This window comes from Lissotriton helveticus, chromosome 2_2 (genome assembly GCF_964261635.1).
Source record: "Lissotriton helveticus chromosome 2_2, aLisHel1.1, whole genome shotgun sequence".
In the NCBI taxonomy this organism is placed as follows: domain Eukaryota; kingdom Metazoa; phylum Chordata; class Amphibia; order Caudata; family Salamandridae; genus Lissotriton; species Lissotriton helveticus.
In genome coordinates, this window is record NC_136060.1 from 74,437,690 (window position 1) to 74,449,951 (window position 12,262).

The window sequence follows — 12,262 nt, forward strand, 5'->3', positions numbered from 1 at the left end:
GGTCTCCCCAACCCGATAACCTACCCACTGCAATCCAGACGAGGCACACACATAACACTGGCCCTCTGAGAGCGCACCAAACCATACTGGCTTTATGGAGTACGGAAAAGGCCCCACCTAGACTATCCTCGCTACACCGCATTTGGGATTTGATGGGGATGGACAGGCTTGCATCGACCCTTAATCCTGAAGGGGAGACATTCTGCGAGATATGGCGCCTATTTATAGCACTTCTCTCATAACAATTTGCCGAGCTCACGTGCCCTACATATCTCAGGTTGCTACACTTGACGGAGCCAACCCACATACGAGCTAATTCAACCTCATGATTTAAAGGCTGATGTTCTAGGATATACTTCCAACACTGCAGGCACCCGAGGGGGAGGTCAGAGGAGGGATAAAGGGAGGGGGTGGATGCTCATGGTTCATGTTAAAAGTTGCACAAGCGCTGAGAATGGCCGAACGTTGACATAAATCTCAGCAGAGAAACACTTACCTTACTATGCTTTCCAACAACAACAATAAACCTATTTAAACAAAGGATACACTTTTGCGACTGGAGTATCCAAGAGTGGACCCAGAAAGTGTGTTCTTTGAACCGGAGTGACTGTCAATGTTTTGAGGTTACCTTGTTGAGAGAGGGGATAGAGTAGTCATAAGTATTTGAAAATGATCCACACTCTCTTCTGGTAATGCTGCCTTTATTAGCTGGTTGTCTAAAAAAAGGTAGGCTAAGATTTTCTGCCGACACAGAAGTGCTGCAATGACTGCCATACATTTCACAATGTTCAAGGAGATGAATTTAGTTTGAATAGTAGGACTTTGTATTGGAAGAGGTTGTTGCCTCTTATACAGGGTAGGAATTTTCAAGGCTTCCTTATTATGGGGATGTGGAAAAATGCATACTGAAGGTCTATTGCTCACAATCAGGGCCATAGATGTAATTGAGGGTAAATCTGATATAATGAAAAGATCATTAACTTTTCTGTCCAAATATATTTGTTTGTTATTCTGCCATTGAGAATACCTCTGGACCATTCTTCCGGGCACTTTTTTAAAACAGAAATTAGAGGTACCAGATGCACATTCCTTTTTTTTGTTTGGGAATATCCTCCAATACACTCTTCTGTTGCAAGAGCTTGCCTTCCCTTCAAAGCAACTCCTGATAAAATGTTTTCTTTCTTGGTATATGTGGAGGAGTGGGCTTAATTGAAGTGAATATCCATTCCGAACAATATTCAATACTCAACGCTATGTTGTTATCAATCAATCAATTAACAAATTTATTAAGCGTGCTACTCACCCCGAAGGGTCTTGAGAGGGGGTACGGGGAATGTGATGAATTACTGTTCGAAAAGCCATTTCTTGATGAGTTTTCTGAAGATCAGGAGGTCCTGGGTTTTGCGTAGTTTGGTGGGGAACGAGTTTCAGGTCTTGGAGGCAAGGTAGGAGAAGGATCTCCCTCCGGAGGTGGTGCGAATGATGCGGGGGACTGTGGCGAGGGCGAGGTCAGCCGAACAGAGGAGACGAGTGGGTGTGTGGAAGTTCACTCTTTCGTTGAGGTAGACTGGTCCAGTGTAGTGGAGGGAATTGTGGGCGTGGATGAGGCTTTTGAAGGAGTTCCTTTAGCTGATGGGTAGCCAGTGAAGGAGTCTGAGGTGGGCAGAGATGTGTTCATGGCGTGGGAGGTTGAGGATGAGCCGGGCGGCTGTGTTCTGGATCCGCTGGAGTTTCTGTTGGAGCTTGACTGTGGTGCCTGCGTACAGGGCGTTTCCGTAGTCTAGTCTGCCACTTTTGGAGATGACTGACTATGCTTTTTCCCACTGTAAGAAAGTGCCCTTTTTTGACATGATCACTGCTTCTTTTTGTGTGGTATTTGATGTGATTTCGACTGAAAGTGCACTGGGTTCTGCTGACCAGGTCCCAGTGTTAGATCTGTTTCCCTAAACTTTAATTTACTTTAATTGTACCACCAATTAGCAATACCTTTAGCACCCCGTAAGTCCCTAGTAAATGGTACCCATGGTACCTAGGGCAAGGAGGCTAAAGATGATCCTTAAGAGCTGCAGGACAAGACTGTGACACCCTAAAGGATGCTCCACCAAACACATACAGACTGGCACTGCAGGCTGCATGTCTTGGAGCGGACAAAAGTGAAAACACAGCATGGCACGCATCACTTTCTGCCATGCCTAAAACAGTGCATGCAGGATAGGTAAGTCACCCCACAGCAAACACAAAGCCCTATGGTAGGGTGCACTATCCCACATGTAAGGACATACATGCATGAACAGATATGCCACTGTGCTGGTCAGCTCTATTGCTACCAGTTCAAGTAAACCAGTAAGCCATTTTAAGTGCATGTGCTGGACACTGGGGAAAACGAATGCACTAGCCACATGATGGCTTCACTGAAAATAGGGATATTTGTTTCAAACATTTAGTATTATTAAATCTACACTGATATCAGTGTAGGATATATTAGTACATGAACACAGAGGGCACCTTAGCGCATATGTTCTCACAGTCCTTTCTTTTGACATTACAAGATGAAGAACTCTTACCACTGTGGGCTTCTCCTAGGCTGCATTATGACATTCTTAAGTGACTTTTCGAGGCTCTCTCGAAGAAATGCGTACTTCTTCACTTAAGAACATATTTGGATAAAGTGTTCCGGGATCCCTGCACATGGGCGGGAGTATTCAACGCTTATGACTATCATGGAAATACCCCTACGACAGAACTACTGTTAACTCCCTTAAGCTAAAGTACAGAATAGTAAAACCTTTATTTGCGGTAGTGTGGTTGAGCAGTTAGGCTTATCATAGGGCTGCGTTAAGCACTTGTACATAATCAGGCAAGAAATGATTGCACACACTCAAAGACTGAATCCAAGTTCAACTGTTTTGTATAAAAAAGTTATTACTTGGTTATTTTATTTTAGAACCAAGAACTCAGTTGCAGGTAAGTAACAGTTTCAAGAGTAGTAATACTTTTCAAAATGCAGAAGGAATTCTTTTGAAAGGCAGTAGAAATGCTTTACAGTAAACAAATATATATTTGTAGTGTCAATCAGAAACAGTAGAACTTAGCAGTTGTTAAAGATAGTTTAAATGCAATAGGAAAAATGGAATGCATCATATGGAAGGAAAACAGTTATACGCATTAACAGGTAAGTACACAACCTAATCTTCCAGTCTTTGGGGATTTAAACCAACACTGTGCAAGGTTCAGTTTAACCACTTAACCGCGGTGGCAAATTCAGCCGCGGTGCGGGCCGTTTAGTGGAGTGGGAGGTGCCGCGACGGCCAACGGACGTGCGCAGCCCTACAGAGGTAGAGCTCTTGACGGTCGTTGGCCGACGATCGCAACGAAGGGGTTAAGGGAGATGCTGCACCACCAGCAGCGCTGCGGCGGCCCGGTGCAGAGGTCATTGGGCCCAATATTAGTCAATGGAGACTCGACACCAAACAAAGTGCAGATTGCAGCTAGGTATCCGTTTGTTTCAGGGCACAGGCCCTGGGGGTCAAGGTGAGCATGGGGGAACAAGGCAGCACCACTGCTAAACACAGCGCCCCCTCCCTCCCTTGAGGTCAGTGCCCACCCACCCCCTTGAGGTCAGCGCAAAGGGTGGCACACTGCCATATAAAGCTGGCCCTGATTAGGCGGCTCCCCTAGGGAGCCCCCCTGTATTCCCGGTACCAGCTTTCCAAGACCTAAAAGCAAGCTAGTGCTGCTGGCGACCACAGACACCATTCTGCCCTCCTGCTGCTGAGCTCGAGCAAGGGAAGGTAAAATAGTTTTGCTGTTGCAGGGAGGTGTAACCAACTCCAAGACAGGACTTAGTGTATTTGGCCGGGGTGGGGGTGCTTGCCAGCGTCACCAGACTGTTTTGACAGGCACTTCTGGTGCCCTCTTTGCATACTAAAGTTGAAACTAGTTCAGGGAGCAGTTGGCTCCTGCTCTGGAGTGAAACTGGACAAAAGACATGGGATTATCCTGCCCTCTGTCCAGCCCCTCCTCTGGGAGGGACCCCTGAATCATCCCAACCCTTTGCTGAGGATACTTAAGGGATTACCTGTGAGTGGCTCTTCAGATTCGTCGTGGGATAAGATGCAGATTCAAAATCACTTCTACTTAAACCGTCTGAGCACCTTGGACTTCGTTGGACTTCCACTGGAACCGAGACTGCAATAAGGAAGACTCCTGCCGCTCCTAGTCTCGTCGCCCTGCCAGTGTCCTGTGTCGTCTGTGCCTGTGCCTGTGCTTCAACCAAGTTCTTCTCCAGGCCTGTGGGAATCAAAGACACCCGAAGTAATCACCCACGGAGTGAAGGAGTCACTCCCATGCATCTGCAGGCACCGCAACAAAGATGATAGGTCTGCTGCTCCTGAGGTCCCACAGACTTCGAAAGGCAAAGCAACATAGGTGGTGGTTCTGCAACTCCCTCGAGGCCTGCACTGTCTTCTCACCAAGTTTGAGTCTAGTATCCCTCGTCAGAATCGCTGGAACAGAACCCCTGTGCACCGCATTGTTTTGCTGTTTGCCAAGGCTTGTTGACTATGTCCTCCAGAGAACGTCGGGCTATATGAAGCTCCAGCCTCCAACCTCCAGCATCTCTTTCTGCCCAGATCTTCATCCTCACTGCATCTTCTGCACCGTGGGCCTGCAGCCTTGGTGAGCTGTTCCAAGTCGACTAGTGACTCCTGTGCCTTCGGGTTGTGGGTCCTCTTGAGGGTATTCTTTGGCTTCAGTGGGCTCTCCTTCATGCTCGCCGCCTGCTCTAACTCTCATACATTTGGTGAGTAACTTGGACCTTGATGGTCTCAACACTACACCTTATTTATTTTCCATGTCTATTGCTGCTGCCAAGGCTTGTGGGTGCTCCTGCCGGACACCGACCCCCTGGTTCTTAACTTCTGACGTAGGACAGCTTGTGAAAAGCTCCTGGTCTTCCACAGCGTCGACTGATCCTCACAGATGCAGTGACATGGTCACGTCAACTCTCCTGCATCTCCGTCATTGGTGGTCATAGGTCTTCCGTGCCTCCTGGTCACTCCCAAGTGGCATAGACTCTGTCCCCTCTGCTTGCAGGTACTCCTCTTCAAGAATCCATCCTTGGATTCCACCGGACTCTTACCTTCTTGGCCAGTGGCATCTTCACTAAAGTCCTCCTTTGTGGTCTACAGCGGTTTCAGACGTCACTTTGCACCCAGCTTCCCTAGTGTAGGTATCCTCGTTCCTGGGGTATACTCGGGTGGGGTGACTCTACAACCTTCCATCTTCCACTGGGTTTCTTCAGGGTCCACTAGGAAGGGTCCTTCTTGAAAACTGCAACCACGACTTCCCCATTGACTTGCATTGAGTATGCAGCTGTGTCTCCACTCTGCACACAGCCTCCATGGGGTTCCTGGCTACTTATCTTCGGTGGTTCCTTGGGTCCCCAGCTCTTCTGCATCTTCTGGGTCAAGTCTCTACTTTGGTCGCATTTCGCATTCAACTTCTTTAGTAACTGGCATGGTCTCCCCCTGTAGACTAAAGTGCATTTGTGCTTATTTACTGGTCTCCTTTTGAAATATTGTGTGTATTGTGTTTATATCTCAGTGTAGGAGATATACCAATGTGTTTGTGAGTGTGTATAATAAATATTTCTATATTTATAACTACACTGTGTACCTACACTATATGATTATTTCTGGTGAAATAAGCTGCTTAACACTCCTTCTGGACTAAGCCTGACGGCTGCTCTTCACAGCTACCACTTAGAGAGCTTTCTATGATTGCCTAATACCAATAAAATCACAATACGGGTTGTCTGGATTAGTGTAAGGTGTTTCACTAAAGTAAGTGTGCACCATATACTAAGGCAGCCTCCCAGAAAGGAGATTTGTTAAAATAGAAAGATTTAAAAATGTCCCCAGTGCATGCATGTACACAACCACACCCCGACAGCTGTCTTGAAACAGTCAAAAACATTTTAAGATAACCACCCAATTATAGCAGAAGGGCGTTGGGTGAGGGACTGGATTGAGAAAAGACAGAGGCAGTAAACGAAGGGAAAGAGAGAGCAGGGGTTGAGAGTACTGGAGCATCAATAATACAATTGCATGCACCATATTGCAAGGTCTAATGTCAACAAAGGAAGAACGCATCAACTAATCAAAATATGGCTAAAACGCTCTTCGTCAGGAGAAACACAAGAAAGGGAGTCAAATTACCCAAACAAAAGAAGGGATGCGAGATAGACAAAAAAAATCATCAAATTGTGAGGAAAGGGCAGACCCACAGCCCACTCTGTGTATATGTAATATATTGAAAATAACCGGTCTAGCCAACAGACCAATAAATCAGTCTGTAGCAGACACCTAAAAAGGGCATAATTATAGAAACTGCAGCCTGGTAGTGTAGACTAGTGTTTACAGGAACCAAGTGCAGCGAGTTTCATGGACCAAGAAATGTACTGCATTGTTTAATTGTAGGGGCTTTGCCCAATGATAAGACATTTCTTATGGACTGTGAGTAAGTGAAATGTATTGAATGCAATTCCTGACCAAATGATAATTGTATTTAAATAATTAAAAATGGAAGCTCATGTAAAACTCAATAAAGTTTGTTTAAACATTTTTTTATAGAAACTGCAACCTGAACAGGGCTTACTTTCAGAGATAGAGTCGCATGAAAAAGAGAAAACATGTTAAAAACATTTTACACCCAGCATTATGATTTAAAAAGTATACACTTTTAGAATCAATATCGATCATGAAAATGACAGTTTAAATGTTATTTATGTATAGTACATTAACTATTGAGCATGAAAAAGATGATACAAATGTGCCCATGTACCACCAGGGAAGAATTTTGGATCATAGAGATCTGGCAACGTGCCCTTGCTGGAGAAATGTTACTTCTGATGGCAGTTAATGTCAATTTTGCAAAGATAAACTATTAATTGCTGTGCATCCTAAACTACTTTCTCACCCTAAAGGTAGTGCCACATTAGTGTTAAGGTGTGTGTTGATTTCTTAGAATTAAAAGAACACGAAGGCTGTGAAATCTGTGGACAAAAGCATTCAACATTAGAGCAGTATGCAGCAAGAATACTTGCAGCAGTAATTATTTTGTAAATGATAAACTTTTTCTTGGACTTTGTTAACATACCTTTGAACATTGTTCTGTTGCCATGTGAGCTGAGTATAGCATTGGTTTAACTGATGCATTATTAGGTGTACTTGTGGAGAGCCAACATTACTGGGCATCACGCTGTAAGGACTAGTAAGTAGACTCTGCAGTAGATAGGACAGTGTCTGTGATTAGGAGAGAGAAAAAAATAGGATCATATTTTGGAAGTAGTTTTCTCATTGTCAATATTTATTTAAAAAATATTTTAAGAACACAATTACTTACCTGTAACACTTTGTAGTTGAGCTTAATTATTCAAATTTACTTCAACCACTTTGGAATTTGCCCACCCATGAAAGTGGCAAGCTGAAGCCGAAAATGGTGGACATATTAAGTTCATTATAAATTAACTGACTGCAAAATTTCTGGCCGCCAAATGATTTGCTCAATCAGAAACCTGCCAAAATGATCCACTGTTCAGCAGAATGATCCAGCTAATCATGATGTTCAAAGGGACACCATGCATAAACAGGAGGTGAAATTGGGTGATGTACAGATCACAGGGACTTCTGAAAAGCATCCTTACTGGTAGTCTGCTGTGCAGAACTGTGGCCTGGGAGATGGTGCGCTGGGTGCTCCTCCCAGTCACCTGGGTGATTAACAGCATATTCTTCTGCTGAGTAATGTGGAGCATCTGCAGTGAATGTGGTTAAGGGCTCAGGGGTGGAGCTTCCCAGTGCAGTCTACTCCACCGTGCCATGGTGGATCGTGCGTGACCTCTGGTGGGGGACAAAATCAGAATCCACTGTGCAAGATACGAGTGGCCACAGATATCAATTACAACACAGGAGAAGTATGATGCTGATATGAGCAGGCTCTCTGGAGAGAACATGGTCTAACAGTGTCTCCAACTAGTCAGTCGCGAGCTACCAGTAGGTTGCAGAAACCTTCCGAGTAGCTCTCGGCCCTGAGTACATTTTAACTAAGAACCGCAAAAAATAAATGTTGCGTTTTCCTTTTAAAGTTAAGGAAAAGGGGGGGGGGGGGGCTACGCCGTGCACGAGATGGCCGCACGGAGCTGTAGCTCTCCCGGCCGGAACCCAATTTTGTACACTGCCCGATGTTCTATTTGGCTAAAATCTCCGACATGCAGCTGAGCGATCCTTAGAAGACTAACGGCACTGGTGGCGGCAGCCTGGCAGCTTCAACATGGCCGCGCGATGAAGATTGGCGGCTCAATCAGCCATCGAGGTGTCCTTACAAAATGGCGGCGGGACGGACCCAGGCGGAGAGAAGAATGAGCCCCCTGATCGGCACTGAGGAGGTGCGGTGGGTGCGAGCTCTCCCGCAGCATCGCTGGGGGCTTGATAAGTACGCCCGGAGCCTTTTTGCCGATACAGTGACCTCCGGGCCTCCCGCGTAACACAACCAGCTGCTCCGGGGCCTGCGGGCTCCCGCGAATGTGGGGAGGCAGCCTCTTTCTTCGGGCATGGGAAGCGGGCGCCGGCCTCGCTGTTGCGCCCCAGCGGCCCCCGCAGGGCAGAAAAGAACAGAGCAGGAGTCAGGCATAGGGGCTCAGCGGGCAGCGCCTCCGCCCTCCCTGGCATCACTGTGGCTGACTAAAACCGGGATTCACCCCATACTGCAGGACTTGCCCCCAGTGCCTTCTTAGACCACGAGGCTGATTACTTGCACCATCGTTAGGCCCATTACTACTCTAGAGGACACAGGCACAGGGGAGACACTTCATTCTTCTCCCCAAGGTGAGCCTGGGTGTACGCTCTCTGCCCATCCTGTGAGTGGGGAGCCTGACGACGCTGCTGGCATCTGTGGCCCACCCGGGCGAACAGTGAGACTGGTTGAAGGAGCACTGAGTGAGTGGCGGCGCCGGGGCGGGTCCTTGCACTGCGACACCAGCTGTGTCCCCCCTGCACCGCACCACTGATTTCGGCCCATTGAAAACTAGTTAGCCGCTGCCAGGGATTTGTCATTACCAGGTGCGGCATGGGCCGCAGAGATCCGAAACAGCGTGTACTCCCCTTCGAAAAGCTTGCGGATCATGTCAGGGATCAGTCCAACAACATGGCAGACGGTGGGCAACCCCAATCCACCTCGGTCGAAGACCCGCACCAGCTACACCCACTACTGCTGGAAATGAGGGCAGGGTTTAAGGCGCTTGATGTCCACTTTGACTCCCTGGACAGAAACATGGCGGAACTGGGAGCCAAGATCCAAGCACATGACAGACGACTGGATGTTGTAGAATCCCGCACATCAGACCGAGAGGATGGAACGGCGCAATCGGTAAAAAGGCTGGACTGCATGGAAAGGATCCTGAAGGAAGTCGGGTCGAAAAGCGAAGATTTGGAGGCACGACGTCAGCGCAATAACATTCGCTTGATGGGCGTTCCGGAGACCACGGCTGCAAAACGCATTGACACATTAGTAGAAACGATCCTCACGGACCTCTTTGGGAAAGATTCTTTCACTGCTGGCTTCGTGTTGGAGCACGCCCACAGGTCGTTGGGCACCCGCCACAAATCCTGGTTGTCAACCTAGGCCCATCATAGCGCGCATAATGAACTTTCGGGACAGGGACACAGCACTCAGACTGGCTCGGGAGGAAGGCGAACTCTCCTGGCAGGTTTCTAAACTGTCACTGTACCTGGATTTCACCGCCATGGTACAAGAAGACCGGAGTAAATACCTGGGGGTGAAGGCAATGCTTAAGAACTTGGGGCTGAAATAAGGCATGATTTACCCGGCCAGGCTGAAGGTGGAGGTTAATGGCCGGGTGCGTATCTTTGAGAATCTTACAGAAGCCCAAGAATGTTGCCGCACTTATAAGCAAAACAATAAACGCTCCACAGAGGGGGATACTGCCTCACCTCCACATAGCGGCTTGGCGGTCAGTGTGGATTTGTTTTCGAACTCTGGACATGGCTGACTGTTGATGGCGACTTTCCTTCCACTATAATGCATGCTTTCTATGTTGACCTGATAGCCGGGACTCCATATGTTGAATACAATGTTCATTTGGGTTATTAGGCCGTTGGAGAGTGTACAACCCCCCACTTTGGTGAACACTTTGAGATTGTTAAGATGATATTGGATTGTACCACATTTGTTACACCACTTTCTGTTTTGAAATCTCATTGGTACTGCTGTACGTTGTTTTGCAGTTGGTATTGCCTCTCTGGATGGGCGGGCAGGCTGGGTGGGGGGAGTCGGGCGGGATGTATTGTTCGCATTGCATTGCACTGTAGCTTTAGTTCCTTTCGTACAGTTCATGACAGTAGGGCACTACACTTGGTTCTGTACTGCACATGATTTGTACTCTTTGAAATGGCACAGTTAGGTCACAACGCTAGTCCTTCAAATGTCACACTAGCGACATGGAATGTCCGCGGCCTAAACGACATGGGCAAGAAACGTCAGGTGGTTCATTATTTACTTAGGCATGGGGTGGATGTGACCTTACAGGAAACTCACCTTCCTAATAGCGATGACGTCAGATTTTCTTCCTCTTGGGGCCCGCACAGGTTTTTTGCAAACTTTAGCAACTACACAAGGGGTACTGCCATACTTATTCACAAGAGGTTACATTTCAAATGCCACTGACCCGGACGGCAGATATGTGATGGTGGTAGGTACATTGCTTAACCAAAAGATTGCGTTAGTTTGCGTATATGGCCCAAACACTGATTCTCCTGATTTTTATTATGCGTTACTATCCAAACTACTATTGTTAGGCCCCATCCCACTCCTACTGGGGGGGTGATTTTAATATCTCCCTGCACCCTCCCACTGACAGCACCTCAACGCTAAACCCAGAGCCCACAAAGCTTTGCAATCTATACGTGAAAATTTTTCGCTCTTAGACGTGGGCCGTTCACGGGATCTGGGACACACCACTTACACCCACTACACGAGTCTGCGCGACACCTGGTCCCGACTTGATTACTGGTTGGTTACTCCCGACATCTCCAAGTGGTTTCATGGTCTTCAGACACTGCCCAGAACGTATTCTGACCACTCCCCTGCATTGTTGACCCTGCGGAGCCCTCGCCCCGAAGGCTTTGAGAGGCAATGGAGGTTTCCCCATCGAGCATTGGAGGACGAGATGTTTAGGCAAGAGATCCAGGATGCAATAGAGGAATATTTTGCACTTAAGGAGGGCTCGGTGGACACGGAGGCAGTGTCATGGGAGGGCTTTAAGGCCTATCTTAGAGGAGTGTGTATGGCCAAGTAGTGTTCTGGGGTACTTCGTGATATTCGCAATACTTTGACTAGGGTTGAGAGGGAGATTGGGGCATTGGATTCTGCACAGGTGGCGGCCTTCGACCAGGAGCGCGTGATGGCAAGGCCCGCGTTGCTCCTGGAGTATAGAGAGACTGCTGAGCGGGAAATTCTGTACATGGGGAAATACCACAATGCAAGGGTGTACGGGGAGGGAGACCGCCCTGGTAGGGTTCTGGCACAAATGGTTAGACCCCCCTACACCAAGGCTTACATCGCTAGGCGACGTTCCCAGTCAGGTCAACACATTACTGACCCTTTGGAAATACAGCAGGAATTTAACTTGTATTTTAAAGCACTTTATGCCACAAGACTGGGTTCAGACTACAAGGCACAAGAAGCCTATTTATCAGAAAATGCACTTGTGTTCCTTGAAAAATTCATGCAAGACTTCCTAGCGATACCAATCAGAGCGGAAAGCATAGACAAAGCGATTATGTCCCTGAACTTCTCTTCTGCCCCCGGGGCTGGACGGGTACACGGGGGAATTTTACAAGGCCTACAAGGAACTATTGATTCCTCGGCTGCTAGATATGTACGCTGAAGCGTTGGAAAAACAGGTGCTCCCTCCCACACTCCGCGAGGCAGTCATTATATTACTCCCCAAACCCGGGAAAGACCCCTTGTGTGGTTCCTATCGTTCCCTGTCTCTCCTTAACCTTAATTACAAAATTCTTGCTAAGGCATTATCATGCCGCCTCTCATTGCTTATGGAGTCCATAATCTCCCCGGTTCAGTCGGGTTTTATACCCCACAGATCAACAGCATTTAACCTTCGCACTCTATTCAATACTCTGCATAGAATAGATCCTGACACCCCAGAGGCTGCTGTCCTGTTGGACAC

The 12,262-nt window shown here is 47.5% G+C and overlaps 1 protein-coding gene across 6 annotated transcripts in view; it reads right to left on the reverse strand.

The window, feature by feature from the left end:
• PCM1 (pericentriolar material 1) overlaps window positions 1–12,262 on the reverse strand; it is a 1,361,399-nt gene that overhangs the window by 634,906 nt on the left and 714,231 nt on the right. For all 6 annotated transcript variants that reach the window (XM_078678108.1, XM_078678107.1, XM_078678103.1 and 3 more), the window contains one exon: window positions 7,159–7,304. In XM_078678108.1, the coding sequence (XP_078534234.1) occupies window positions 7,159–7,304 (146 nt within the window). The remainder of the gene's footprint in view (window positions 1–7,158; window positions 7,305–12,262) is intronic.